The 15486-nt window shown below is 45.2% G+C and overlaps 1 protein-coding gene across 1 annotated transcript; it reads left to right on the top strand.

Annotated features, from left to right (window-relative positions):
- The first annotated feature begins 13859 nt into the window (after positions 1–13859).
- Positions 13860–15486, top strand: LOC117040371 (syntaxin-1A-like). The gene has a single exon (XM_033138102.1). The coding sequence runs from the start codon at positions 14094–14096 to the stop codon at positions 14991–14993; it is 900 nt and encodes a 299-aa protein (XP_032993993.1). The 5' UTR covers positions 13860–14093; the 3' UTR covers positions 14994–15486.

Genomic DNA, 15486 nt, shown 5'->3' with positions numbered 1-15486 from the left:
GGACAAGATCAATAGTGGGTACAATGCTCAAGAAAGCATGTTCTGCACGTGCTGTAGAGGGAAGTGAGGGGCAGATGGGGCTCGTCAACCTGGGAAGGTGGCCCATCTAGGAGAAGGAAAACTTTGGTCCTAAACCTCTGCTACCTTTCGTAGGGTTGCCATACGTCAGGGAAATCCGGGACATGTCCTCTTTTGGGAGGGCCTACTGGGGAATTTTAAAATTTAGAAGTGAATGTCAGGGTTTTGGGGTTATTACCGGTATGTTTTTTTGTGTTTGTGCACTGGTGGTTCGGGTTCAGGCTTGGGCTCAGGCAGCTCTGGCTTTGGCTCGGGTGCACACGGCTCAGCACGCGCAAGCAGGAAAGACAGGGCAGCTAGCAGAGCTGACAATCAGGGAAGCTTCTTCCCTGAGCACGCAAGCAGGAGACAGGGCTCCTGGAGAGCTGATGTGCAAAGAGGCTTCTTCCCTGCACATCTGCTCTGCCTGTTCACACCACTGGCCTGTTCCTTTTGCAAGCAGGAGGGACAGGGCAGCATGCAGAGCTGATGGACAGGGAAATTACCATTGGAGGGAATTTTCAAAAATTGGCAAAATGTCTGGATTTTTACTTCTTGAAATATGGTAATCCTAACCTTGCAGGCATATCTTTGGGAGAAGAAAAGGCTAAGGAGTAAACCCTACACAAATCCAGAGTGGAGTCCCGATTCTGTTGATGCAGCCTAGAATTGCATTAGTGCTCTCTCTCTCTCTCTCTCTCTCTCTCTCTCTCTCTCTCTCTCTCTCTCTCTCTCTCTCTCTCTCCCCCCCCTTGCTGCATCACATTGTTTACTCATGTTAAGTTTGTGGTCCACTCATACCCCTAGATCGTTTTCACATGTACTGCTAGTAAGCTAGGTTTCCTCCATCCTATATTTGTACATCTGGTTCTTCCTGCCCAAGTGCAGGAACTTTACATTTGTCTATATTGAATTTCATTTTGTTAGCTTGGGCCCCATTCTCCAATCTGTTAAGGTCATTTTGAATTCTGATTCTGTCTTCTACAGCATTAGCTACCCATCCCAGTCTGGTGTCATCTGCAAATTTGATGAGCGTCCCCTCAACTCCTTTGTTCAAGTCATTTATAAAGACATTGAACAACAACAGGTCCAGGATAGAAGTAGATAGTAGACAATTCTGTATGGACTGAGGCTTTAATTTGGAATAAGATGACTTCTTCCTCCTGCTCTTTTTGGTCTATAACAGTAGAGCCCTTAGGGGCTGGGAATGCTCTGCAACATTTTGTGGCAGGTGTCACTTATACCACTATTCTGTAAGACAGGGATGGGAAAGCTCAGGTCTGGGGACCAAATGCAATCCTTCACGTCTCTGTATCTGGCCCTTAAGATGCTCCCCAGGTCACACCCCCTCACCAGCCCTGCTTTCACCCTTCCTAAATTTTGCCTGCCTAGAATGTGTCGTCAAGTGCTACGAATGCTTATTGTTGGCCTGCACTGCCTTTTCTTTTCTTTTCTTTTCTTTTCTGGGGGTACTTAGGGGTACGCAGTACTGGCACCCTCCCACCAAAGAAAAGCACTGGTTAAAAGTGTGGCACTTACTGTAACAACTTCATGGTGAGTACCAGCACCTTTTATTCACTCTATCTGTGTGCCTTTTTATTCACTCTTGTCTGTGTACTGACTCCAGGGACTCAGCAATTTCACTTTAGCTTGTCTAAATGTTTTGCCTATACAGTGGTACCCTGGGTTACAGACGCTTCAGGTTACAGATGCTTCAGGTTACAGACTCCACTAACCCAGAAATAGTACCTCGGGTTAAGAACTTTGCTTCAGGATGAGAACAGAAATCACGCAGCGGCAGTGGGAGGCCCCATTAGCTAAAGTGGTACCTCAGGTTAAGAACAGTTTCAGGTTAAGAACAGACCTCCAGAACGAATTAAGTTCTTAACCTGAGGTACCACTGTATTGGATATTTTTTTCTGAAGCTGTCTGTTGAATATGATTCTCTCTCAAGGCCTTGCTCTAGAGTTTGAGCCCTTCTGAACCACATGGCTCAAACAGCACGGATGTTTTCAGGTATATCCTGCATTCTGTATCTTACATCTGGCCCTGACTTTATCTTTGAGGCAAAGTGTTAGTTTCCACAAACACTCAAGATGATTGCTTTGTGATGAAGACAATTTTGCTTTTCATGTTGGCTGGAGGAAAGGAGGACCTAAGGTATCTGACATTCTTGGGCAGCTGCTATGGGGGATCCCAGGGTACATAGTAGGGTTGCCAGACTTCCAGGGCTGACCTGAAGTCTCCAGCTTTACTTTGCCCCCTCCACATGACATAGGGCTTGAATCTGCAGGTGGGGGGGGGGAGAGAAGGCTATGCATTTAGTTTGCATTTAGTCTGATGGGAGCCAACAGCAAATTACTACTTAGACTCTTAGGGACAGGGTGAAGGTCAAGCCTCCCTTGCTTGAGTCTGAAGGGTCCTCACTTGTGCTGGATTCTCAGGTGCGGGCATCTGCTGAGTCTGCTCTGGCTCCTGATGGGATGGAGGACCCATTGCCTGCAGGTGCTCCACTCCCAGCCCCGTCAGAGGAAGCTGAGGTTGCCCCTGGGTCCAGTAACCCACCAGCCTCTCCTGAGCTGCAGAGGCTCAGGGCAGAGAGGCGACGGGAACTAAGTTCCTGCAGGTGGAGTGCTTGCCTCCAGGCCAGAAGGAGACGCGAGTCACCAGAGGATCAGGGCCGCCCTATGCCTTGGGGCAGATAAAAGCCAGCCAGCCCCAGCCCCAAGTTGCATGAGCAACACAGTTGCTACTGTGTGCCTGCCTGTGTCCTCGTACCTGATCCTGACCTGTACCTTGCCCTGCTTCCTGCCTTGCTTTTTGCCGGACTGACCCCCTGTTGGACTGCTGACCACGCCCCGCTCAGCCCTGGGTGAGTTTCGGGTTTTCCTACCCAGAGTCCTCAGGGCCAGGCACCCCCAGGGCCAGCACACTAGGTCTCGAGTTTGGCCCCTGAAATCTTAGGGTCTGGAATGCTTCTAACCTGGCAACCCAGGTACATAGTGTGATATATGCAAACCCAACAACACTTCACATAGGAAGCTGCCTTATGCGGACTCAGACTCTTCGTCTATCTAGTGTAGTATTGCCTATACATGCTGGCAGCAGTACTCCAGGTTTCAGACCAAGGAGTCTTTCCCAGCACTTCCTACATTGGCTGCCAGTTTGTTTTGTGCTACAATTTTTAAAGCTTTGTTGTTTGGCATAGACATGAGCCGCTTACTTTGCTGAAAGTCTGTCTTTGTTTTTTTTATGTGACTTTAAATGTCTACTGAACTGAATTTCTGCCCCATCTATACTGGTTAGTTTCCGTATGTAGAATGGGAGCAGTGGCTGGGGTGGGGGGAGAACCATCACTGTCTTCATGTGCCCCCTCCGTGAGAAGTCGAGAGGCAACATCTCTCATGGCAACACAAGAACAAGCCTTTCCTGCAGGGCTCCACATTTTGTGGAATGCTCTCCCCAGGGAGGCTCATTCATTACACATCTTTAGGCACCAGGCAAAAACATTCCTCTTCAACCAGGCCTTAAGCAATCTATTGCCTTTGAAATGGAGTGTGGGGGTGGTGATTATTTTTGTTTCTTAGTATGTTATGTATTTTCATGTTTTTATATTGTAAACTGCCCTGTGATCCTCAGATGAAGGGCAATATAGAAATGTAACCATAATACTTTTAGGCACCAGGCAAAAGTGTATTTTTCTCCCACCCATACCTTTGGCCTTCAGTTTTGACTGTTTTGGATATTGAGGCCTCCTTTGGTGCATGGGATATGTTCAGCTGCCTTTGATTTATGTGGATCTTATTTAGTTATTTCATTTTAGTTTTATATTGGTTTTAAAATTTGTATTATATTGTAAGTCACTTTGAGTTAATTTTTTTTGTAAAGAAAAGAAAAGGACTCTTATACAGGCAGCTCCCTGTTTGCGTGGGGGTTCTGTTCTGAAGCACTACACGCATTGGCGGAGCATGCCCCATTCTGCCCCCCCCTTTCCAAGGCCAAAAACAACATGTGCATCGGCTGTTGCGCACATGCCAAACACGCACAAATGTGGAGTTGTCTATATGTGCAGAAAGGGGAAGATTTGCCCTTTTTTTAATATGTAGGCATGATTGCTGAAATGGCTGGAGGCAACATTGGTACAATTAATTAGAGAATGTCTGCTACTGCTGACATTTAACAATATTATTAATTGGACTTTCTGTGTAAAAAGGACGATGAACATACGATATTTGGGTTTGAAGATTGGAAAAATACTGATTTATGGAAAGTGGAATAGTAGGATGTTGTCGTGGAGCAAAAGTTTTGAATAATTCTTTTTATGTAACTGACAGACAGAGAATTGGAAGCCATCTTTTCTTTCTTTTTCCACCACCACCCCTTTGATTCTGTTGTCTCAAGAATGCTTTAATAAAAAAATCATGAAAAGAAGGAAGGAAAGGAAAGGAAAGAAAGAAAAAAATCTAATAAGTGCAATTAATAATAATTTTGGCTTGGGCTCAAATAGCAAATGATACTAGTGTATCTAAGAAGGTCAGGCCCCCTCCATTACACAGGAACATAGAAAGCTGAGTGTTGTCTGTTCTGATTGACAACTTCTCTCCATGCCCTCAGGCAGAGGTTTTTCAAATCACCTGCTCCCTGGTCCTTTTAAACAAGAGATGCTGGGGATTGAACTTGGAACTTTCTGCAAGTTGAGTAAGCACTCCACTGCTGAGCTGTGGTTCTTCAACCAACTATCAATTAGTAAATGAAACCACTGGGGAAAATTGTGTAGATATGTAGCACTCTGTTGATGGTACCCATTTCTCTTTTGTCATCTGAATTTGGCAGAACATAGGAAGCTGCCGTGTACCATTGAATCATCTAGCTCAGTACTGTGTACACTAACTGGCAGTGGCTGTCCAGGAGTTTTTCCAGTCTCTGCTTGGAGATGCTGGGGATTGAACCTAAGAACTTCTACATGCAAGCCAGATGTGTTACCACTGTGCTATGGCCCTTCCCTTGCTGCTGTTATGGTCTGGAAGTCTTGGTATTCTCAAAATGTCTGGCCACAGTTGGGAACTGCATGTGGGTGATCCGAACAAGATTAAACCAGGTCATGGCAGAAAAAAATGCCATTAGAACCATTGCCCATCCCTAGTCCTTGAAAAAAGGCAGGCTGTAAGTAATTAAGTAAATAAATTGGTAGATGGATATTATGACCATTTGGTTTCAGCAAACTCAGTAAATTAGTCTTAAAGATTATTACACATAGTCTTGGTAGCTATGAACTGCTCCGTTTAATTAACCACTGAAGAAATGATTGCTTTCTGAATATTTATAAATCATTCTGCGTGCCCTTATGAGGAATTCATGAATCAGAAAGTAGAGTGGAGTCTCAGGAAGATTTGGCAGAGTTTCTTAAAGGAGCATAATTTGAGATGGCAGTTGTGTAAGTACAGTAGTTATTTTTATGCTGTTGCATATGCAGCGATTAACTGTTTGCAATAACATAGGATGCAAAGTTAGGGCATTTGGTAAATCTAATTCAGTATTGTTTTTACAGTGAGCGGCAGCACCTCTACAGAGTGCCTAGGAAAACCCATCCAGATGGGAGGGGTATAAATAATAAAATTCTTCTTCTTACTACAGGGATTCATCTAGAAGACTTTCCCAGATCTACCTGGAGATGGCTGTGATTTAATCCAGTACATGTGCCTAATCCTTGTGATTCTATGCATAGTTTCTCACACTTGAGTCTCCAGCTGTTGTTGGACTACAACTCTCATCATCCCTGACCACTGGTCCTGTGACCTAGGGATGATGGGAGTTGTAGTCCAACAACAGCTGCCGACCCAAGTTTGAAAAAACACTGTTATAGTCATGAGATTGAGCTTTGAAGGAGAGGAGGACTGTTAAAATGACCATACCAACTTCTTTTGTTAATAGTCACACAAAGGGGTCTATTATCCCTTTTGTAATGTAAGCTTAGGGCAATATGTTACCACAGAAATGAGCAGCTGGAGACAAGTCTAGAATGTGAGAGTGAGTATACTAAAAAAAGGGCATGCTCACCTTCAAAAGCTTGAGGTGATTATGAGGGTCATTCATTAAAGATTTCCCCTGACCCACTTCTGGTTATCATAGGAGGATGAACTTGCTCTTGTGTAATGATACATCCATGGGTAACATGGTAATTTGTAGCTCTGAAATCCTAACGCTTTCTCTGCTACGGGTGCTAATGTGGAGTAATGTCTGATAATAGAACCAGTTGAATCAGGTTCTTGTACTTGAAAGGGTGCACACCATGGGAGACATTCAATGAGATAAAAGAGACTTATGGGGAGGATGCCCCATTGTATGACGTAGTCAAGCACTGGCATCATTAGTTCAAGTGTGGTCGGACTTTGGTGGAATGGCTCCTATTCCTGGGTGACCACAGTCCACTATTGATGAAGACACCATCTGGTAAGTGGAGTCCGCCATTTTGGAGGATCACTGCATAACCATTCGCCAACTAGCTGCATATGTCAAGATCAGTGAGGGCTCTGTAGAAAAAAACCATCCATGACCATTTGCACATGGGAAATGTATCCGCATGGTGGGTTCCCCGGCTGCTGACACCTTTCCAGAAGCAGGAACGAGTCACATGCACATGCGCTCTTTTGGCCACGTGTCACAAAAACCATAACTTTTTTGCCAGACTAATTACTCAGGAGGAAACATGGGTTCATCATTATGGCTCAGAGACTAAATCCCAGTCCAAACAATGGAAACACTCTGCCTCACCACCTCCAAAGTAGGCATGTGTCCAACCGCCAGCAGGCAAGGTCATGCTCACGGTCTTTAGGGACCATTGCGAAGTAGTGATGATGGCTTTCCTGGCAAAGGGTACCACAATTACCAGGACATACTCTGCTTCACTGCTGCAGAAATTGCAGAAGGCCATAAAAATTGAGAGGTGTGGTATACTGACCAAAGGTGTCCGCCTCCTACAGGAGGCTCACAACTCACATGTTGCTCAGACAGAAGTACGGTCCTGTGGCTATGAAATCCTTCCTCGCCCTCCTTATTCTTCCAACCTCACACCATCAGACTTCCACCTCTTTCCAACCATGAAGTTATTTTTGAAGGGCAAGCTTTTTCCAGATGATGAAATGCTGATTTCTGAGGTCAAGTCGTGGTTTCTGACGCAACCTGCCGACTTCTACAGACAAGGTCTCCACAGCTTCATAAAGCGATGGGAGATGTGGTTGGCTCTTGCTGGTAACTATGTAGAAAAGGACTAATAACTGTGCCCAGTTTCGTTTGTCTCAGTCCACGGGAAGTATGTCAGGGTAAATCTTTAATGAATGCCCCTTGTACATCCAGGTGTCTTGCAAGAAAGAGAAGCAGAGGCTGGCAAGTTTGGAATCACACTTAACTGTGAGGACATGTGGTTGTTTTTAGATGTTATTAATGTTTTTACTTATTTTATTTTTAATCATATTGTCATGCTGCTTTGCTGTATGATGTCCTAGGCTCCTTTGATGGATGGATTGCATTTATATCCCACCTTTTTCTTCAAGGAGCTCAAGGTGGTGTATATGATTCTCCCTCCCTTTGTTTTATATCCTCATAACAGCCCTGTGAGGTAAGTTAGGTTGAGAGACAGTGGGTGGCCCAAGGTCACCCAGAGAACTGCATAACCAAGTGGGGATTTGAACCCTGGTCTCCTAGTATGACTCTCTTAACTGGTATGCCACATTGGCTGTCTTCAAGAGGGAGGGTGAGATAGAAAACTTAAATAATAACAATTAATAGAAAAAATGTAATAATCCATAATTTTATTTTAAAAATAACAAGACCTGCCTTTTTAAGAGGAACAAGATCGGGCACATAAGGGTGCATGCTGTGCATTTAACATACTGTGCAGTTAACATTCAAAATGACCAAGAAAATATTTATACATCCATCAAATGCCAGCAGCTGGGTGGTGGAAGACACAGTGCTAACTCCATGTCAGGTGGGTTACTGGTGCCTACCAGTAGGGAGTGGTGAAGGGACACAGAGACAGGTTGGGGTCCTAATCTGCTGGTGTGTCTGCACCACACCAACTTCCCCACTGCCTTGCCTTCTGCCTCTCCCCCTTGGTAAGCAACAGTGACCCACGTGCCAGAAAGCAGGTGTCCCCATCCGGGAGAACTGTTCCAGCAATACCCAGGCAGGCAAGAAGCTCCCCCCTCTCCCCAGGCACAGCCCCTCAGGAGAAACGACCAGTCTAATTTTAAAAGCATTCCAGTCTTTTACTTTGGCTGAATCACGGGTTACCGGTATTTTAAGTGAAATGAATCTTAGGTTTACTGCTACCACCCCCTGCCACACCCAGCAAACTGCTTCTGATGGTTACCTACCATGGCTGGTAAATAATGATCTAATTAAATCACCAGAGACATTCTGGCCATGCATTGGGTACCTAGGCTGAAGGTAATTTATATGCCTTTTGGAAACAATAAAAATTAGAATGTACAGTCCACGTGCATGAACTCTGAGTTAATGAAGGGACTTTACTGTTCAATGAATGAGTGCCTTGGTGTTCACTTTCCTTTTACTATGTTCCAGAAGAGGTGGGAATGATTCCTTCAGTTCCGGATCAATGGGTTCCCCAGTGATGTCAATGAGTGGCTAGCAAAGCCGCTCTGTGGTACCTGTCAATGATTTACCTGTACCTCCCTGAGCACAGGTGACTCAATTCCATTTTAATTGCTTTCAGATCTTATAGGGCACAAATGAGGATCAAGAGAAAAGTCCAATGAAAGGTTGCAGTGAAAGCTTGTGAAAAGGAAATGGCCATAGCAAAACCAAGGTATAAAATATCCCTCAGAAGCGTGAGATCAGCTGTCCTGGCTCTCACACCAGATGTAGAACTTGAACTGCCAGCTTTGTTTCCTCCCAAAGGCTTGAATGCATGAATCAGATTGGTACACAGGCAAGGCACGAAAAGATAAAAGTAAGGTAAGCTAAGTTAGGATTGCTGCCTTCTTTGGTGAATGGAGGGTTCATTTGCCTCTAACAGCTATGTAGCAGACAGAAATTGCAGCTGGTCCTAACATTAGGCAGAGTGAGGCGGATGCATCAGGTGGCAGATGCTGGGTGGTGGCAGTGAGGTGTTGGAGGACAGAGCCATGTATCCTACTTTGCAGAAGATGGTCCTCTATTTGAAAGTATCCTGGCTCCCACTCAAAACACTCAGACAGAAGCTCTTACATTTGAGTAACAAAGATCTTTATTGAGGGAAGTGTACACTCCCATATGCCAAATACGTATTTTAAATGAGATTGATGCTAATAAGCCATGCACAGAAAGGGCAGTTTTGTCCCCAGATCTTTGAGTAGTAGTTGGTGGATCTACCAACATGTAGCCTTGCAATATACAGTAAGGCTCTTGGCTATTATAAGGGCTTGTAGAATTCGCATTTGTTGTCTGATTCTGCACTTACAGAGTAGGGTGTAGGAAGGTGATTTATGCCAAGTCAGCCCACTGGACCATCTAGGTCACTATTGTCTACAGTGATGGGCAGTGGCTGTCCATGATTTTGGCCAAGGGTTTTTCCCAGCTCTACCTTGAGATGGAATTTAGGACCTTCTGCTACTGACCTGCAGACTTTCTGTACAAAGGCTATGTGGAATTTACGTAGCACCGTATATGTATTGCTAATATATCCAGTTTAGAGTAGAAGGGGTGGGGGTGGGGTGTGTCTACGCGCTATTTCACCTGGAAGGCCAGTTTGACTCTGCCTGAAATTGCCAACTCTCATCTCACCATCCATTTGCTCTCTTCATCTTTTCCATAGTTTTAAGCAGTGCTTTTTCTGGGGGGTACGCAGTGGTACGCATACCCCTAAACATTTTGTGAATCTAAGTTTGGCCTCATTGAGGAGCAGTATTTCAATATGAGTTGGAAAATGAGAGTACCCCTAAACATTTTTTTTTTAAAAAAGAAAAAAGCGCTGGTTTTAAGCAAACAATTCTGCCCACACCTGATCCTCCCCCCACCCTAAAAATGACTTAGTAATTTCATCCCCTGTCACTCCTGAGTGATCACCTGGTTATTGGGAGCTGTTTTTCCAAGATGCATTAGCAGCTCTGAGAAGAGCATTTCAATTGAGGAGGTAGCATTATAAAAGGATCTTGGCTGTACTCATTACAGTTTCATCTGAAGCACTCAGACTCTTCCTTTGTATAAATTCGTCATCTTTCACTGTTAAAAAAAAAAACTTCCAGCTATCATTAGAACCCTTTAAATAATCATATCAATAATTTAGCATCAATAGGTTTTTATTTTAAATTACAGTTTTGTTACCGCTGCTAAAATCCGATTACAAAAGTAGCGGAAGTTCTGCTGCTTCTTACCCAGAATTTTAAAAACAATTTATTCCCCCCCCCCAACACTTGGTTTTATCCAACTAAGTCCTATGAAGTAATGACCCACTGAAATCGATCGCTGCAACTAATTTGCCCATTGATTTCAATGGGTCTACTCTGCACAGCTCTCAGTTGAATACAACTGTATGTTTCAGCAGATTATCTGCTGAAGTGAGGTATATTTGGAGTAAAATGCAACTGAGTTCAACTTTGACCTCCATAGTGCTTTGTGATGACCCCAACAGGCTTTCCTAACAACAACAACAACCTGTAGAGGAAAATGACATCTTGTTCTGTGATAACTGGGCATCAATAATACTTAAGAAAATAAATTGTAGACCACAGAAAATGCAACTCCTTGGTTAAAGAGTAAGCACCAGGAAATCCTCCAACATTCTGTTCTGGGGCTTTTGTGTGTACTCTGGAAATGCATGAGTGTTGATTGTTACTTGGGAGGGACCATTATGTACTTTTAGATAGGTAAATGCAGAATATTCAAAAGAATAACTTAACTCCTGCCACATGGAATGATTTCAGATGGAAAAGGTAAGTTGGCTCTCTGACTGGACTCAGGGCTTTATGTGTTTTAATGTATCTTCTTGCACATGGCTGATGAATTTTTGTGAGGGCTTTAAAAAATTTATTCACAACCTTCTGCATTCAAAGCAGATGCTCTACCACTGACCTATAGCCATCCCCATGTAGAAGCTATAAAGTTCTTCTTGTGTGGGCTGGGATTTGGAGCAACAATAGCTGGCTCTTCTGCGTTTGAGGGCATTTCTTAGTTCTTACTCCCTGGTACACCTCTGAAAGTAGCCTTGGCATCAAGCTACAGTGGGAAACTCAGACACAGGAAGCTGCTTTAAACTGAGTCAGACCATTGGTCTGTCTAACCCGGTGTTACCTACAAGCAGGGATGGCAACCTGTGGCCTTTCAGATGGTGTTGGACTACAATTCCCATCAGCCTCTCTCAGCATGGCCAGTGATAAGGGATGATGGGAGTTGTAGTCCAACAACACATGAGGTGCCACATGTTCCCCATCCCTCATCTACACTGAACAGCAGTGGCTCTCCAAGCTTTCAGACAAAGTCTTTCAAGACCAGGTATTGAATCTGGAACCTTTTGCATGCAAAGCAGGTGCTCAACTACTGAACTCCAGCTGTTCCCTAAGCTGACTTGCCGAACACCACCAGGTAGAGGTGGCACTTGAGTCCATTCCTGTCAGGACCAGATCCACCACATGAAGCTCATTTTATAATGAGGAATCGAATCTTATGAAAATCTCAATTCCAAGCTTTTCTGCACAGGTCTTTTTTAAATTTCTGTGTCGCTGCTTGAACTCAGCAAGAAGCAAATAATTTTTGTTCCAGTTCTACTAAGAATGGAAACAATTATTGGATATCATGTACATTATCACACACATTTTTATGTGTATGATTACACACATTATTATCAGAGGCTGTTCTTTTTTACCTGCTGCCCATTCATTGAGTATTCCTGAGATCTTGAAAGATCAGTTGCAAAGCTTGGAGAATGGAAATGGTATATGTATTCGCGTTGTGCACTGGATGAGGTCCAAATCCTGGACCATATTGGGTTCATTTGGAGGAATGTGGGTTGCAGTTGAGTCGGGCTGGGGTAGCTCAGAATGATCTGGGGATAGTCAGGAGGTGTGGTGTCAAGCATGAAGAAGAAGAAACCAGAAAAGGAGGGATGTACCTGGTGGCCACATCTTCAGGGAAGGAGATAGATGCAGGTATAGGTGGATACCTTCACCTTCCAAACTCTTTTTCCTCCCAGGCCTTCCCACTTACCTGTTGTTAAGTGGGAATCTCTGATCCTGCATGTTTTCAGTTGCTGCTTGCTGCTCATTTCATGTGTACTCTCTTTGGGAGGGGAGGAAAAGGAGATGCAGCATCTCCTCCTTCCCCTCCTGATTGTGTGTTAAAAGAGGGTTTCAAAAACCCTTATCCCTGCCTCCTGGATATTTTGTTGGACACAATCCTATTGTCATTGGAAGGGAATCTGAGGGGCAATAGGATAGACTGGACCTTCCTCTGAATGCAGAGAGCAGATCTGACTGATGCCCACTGGAACTGGTAGGGTGGAAGGCGGGGAGATCAAGAGTAGATTGAGCCAGAGCCGGTGACAGGTGGAGTCAACTCATTCTATCTTTCCCACTCATTCTCTTCCCTGCTGAGTTCTACAAGTTCTACACAGGCAGTTCCAGGCTGGTGGGAGCTGGCTGAGGGCAGACTGAGGTTGGTGGAGCAGTGTCCTGTTCCCCTAGTTGACCTGCGCCCTGTGAGTGCAAAAATCTGGATTGCACTTGCCATTTCCCTGTCTGTGCTCTGATGGTGCCAACAACAAAAAGGGATGTTATGAAATGGGGGGGGGCATGGACTAAGGGATGTTTTAGATCATAAAATGGTAGAGTTGGAAGGGACCCTGAGGATCATGTAGTCCAACCCCCTTCCAAGCTCCAAAGCCTTCCCATTCCCTCAGCATGTCTCCCGAAATTGGGGGAGAAAGTACAGGAAGTGACTATTTTAGGTGTGTGTACAACTGCACCCAAAAACATCACAAAAAGGGACAGGAGCAGAATGGGGGTGTTTGCAGGCTTTGTCAATGGCGTTTCAAATATACACAATTTCATGTAAATACACAGTGCCTTGGAACGCAAACCCCACATAAACAGGGAGATGCCTGTACACTAGCTCGGGGGAGGGGGGGAACTGGAAGGGAAAAAGCAGAGGTGGAAGTGTGTGTGGAGGGGCTTATAAAAACACCTTCAGGCTTAGGACTTGTCAGCCCCATCACTGATTCTCCCACCCTCAACCCCTGTAAGATTATTTTTTGTTTATTGTTAAATTTTTGTTACTGCTCAAATTAAGCTGTTATGCATGACAAAAAAATCCTTCAAAATTATTTATGAACATAAAGCTGTAAGAACATAAGAGCTTGCTGGCTTGGGCCAGTAGCCCATCTTGTCCACCATCCTGTTCTCACAGTGGCCAACCAGATGCCTCTGGGACGACCACAAGCAATGACCTGAGCACAACAGCACTCTCCCCTTCTGGGGTTTCCAGGAACTGGTATTCAGAGGCATACTGCCCCTGACAGTGGAGGCAGAACATAACCAGTAGGATTAGTAGCCAGAAAGAGAAATTCTTTAATGGCACTCATTTGAATTCTGGTCCACTTTGCATCTGGTTTTGACTCAGTAGTTTGAAAGCTGCTGCAGGGTCACCTTCAAAGTCAGCTGAGTGTGGTTTGAAACATTTCCCCTGCCTGCCTGCCCCCTTTCACATTTCCCCATGACTGCGCTCAGCAATGTTCATTTCTACAGCTGACGCTGTATCATTGGGCTATGTGCCACCCACCCCTGGCATGGAATCTAGTCTAGCCGGTTTGCATTAGCCATGTGATGTAGAGTAAACTCTGGTTTAGAAGCTTATTGCCTCAGTCAATATTTGCAATCGCTTTAGGGAGGGAAGTTTTTTTACTCTCTCTCTATCTCTCTCTCTTTAAAACAGCTTTGACTGACGCAAAAGTCCCCAAGCCCCCTCAAAATCTCCGTAAATGCTGATGGGTGTGCCTCACTTGCCTCCTCTTCCACAGATGTTTCCGGCTTCGAGAAGAGCTGAAAATGAAGGACAGGTTAGAGGAGCTCAGGAACAGAGTGAACGAAGACGGGGACTCTCTGGATCTAGATGACACTCTCTCCTTCGACAACCCTATTTTCCAAGAGGAAGAGGGCAATCCTATGAACAAGGTTTTCCAGGAGATAACCAGTCTCTCCTTGGCGCTGAATAAGTTGGAAGAATTATCTGAGAACATTGACAAGAAGCAGCAGCAGGTGCTTTGCTGCACTACTGAGGAAAGCATTTGCAGGGAGAAAAAAGAGCTGAGTGCAATCAAAGACTCTTTCACCCAGGAGGCCAAAACCCTGCAGCCGAGGCTCAACAGCATCCAAGAGGCTCTCGCCAGGGACAGCAAGCAGTGGCTGGCCATTAGCCGCATACGCCACATCCAGCTCTCAGCACTTGTTGCCCGCTACCGTGACATCATTGCCCACCACTACGCCAAGGAGACACAATATGTGGAGAAGCTGAAGGAGCAGATCAGGAGGCAAACGGAACTGGCTGGCTTGGATCTCCAGGAAGAGGACATCAAGCGGATGGTGGAGAGTCCCATGGTGCCGCGCATCGTTGGCCAAGACTTGGAAGTGCTCAGAGCCAAGCAGCATCTGGCCTTGGCGCATGTGCGCCACCAGCAGCTGCTGGACTTGGAAGCGCAGATTGGCGAGCTGCACGCTCTCTTCCTGCACCTGGAGATCCTGGTTGCGGAGCAGCAGGAGACCATCAACTGCATCGAGTACAATGTCCTTCATACGCTTGATTACATCTCTCAGTCAAACGAGGAGGTCAAGAAAGCCCTCAAATATGAGCGGCAGTCACGGTTATCTGCTGCGTTGTCTGCGGTGCTGGGCCTCTGCGCTTGCTGCACATGCCTATCGTGTATGGCAACTCCGAGTGTGATGCGCTGAATAAAGAAGTGTGGGAACAGACATTTTTTCCTAGACTTAAAGGCTACCACTGATGACTAATGATAGCACTCTGGAACATTGGATGTACATGTCATTGCAGGTCAGTCCTGGATAGTTGCTTGGGGTGGATGGAAGCATTTGCAAAGGCAACTAAATGCATATTCACACCCCTTTGCTTATGGATTTTGCCAAGTTTTTTTTTGTTCTGTTCTTAAGAGCATGAAAAGAGGCCTGCTGTGGATGCTGTTCTGGCCAGCATCCTGTCTCCAGCACCGCACAGCTGAATGCTTCAGGGAAGCAGACAGGCAGGATGTGAAGATGAAGCAACAACAATGAAAATGTGTTCATTTCTTCAACTATGTCTGTAGGAACATAGAAACCTGTCTTCTACTGAGTTTGACCATGGGTCCATCTAGCTTCATAATGTCTATGCTGACTGGCAGGGGCTCTCCAGGATTTCAGGCAGGGTTTTCTCCCAGTCCTATCTGGAGAT

The sequence above is a fragment of the Lacerta agilis genome, chromosome Z (genome assembly GCF_009819535.1).
Source record: "Lacerta agilis isolate rLacAgi1 chromosome Z, rLacAgi1.pri, whole genome shotgun sequence".
Classification (NCBI taxonomy): Eukaryota; Metazoa; Chordata; class Lepidosauria; order Squamata; family Lacertidae; genus Lacerta; species Lacerta agilis.
This window is presented reverse-complemented; position numbering and strand designations above follow the sequence as displayed.

Excerpts from the sequence above, each read along its gene's own strand:
- LOC117040371 (XM_033138102.1), top strand. The coding sequence starts at position 14,094 with ATGAAGGACAGGTTAGAGGAGCTCAGGAACAGAGTGAACGAAGACGGG.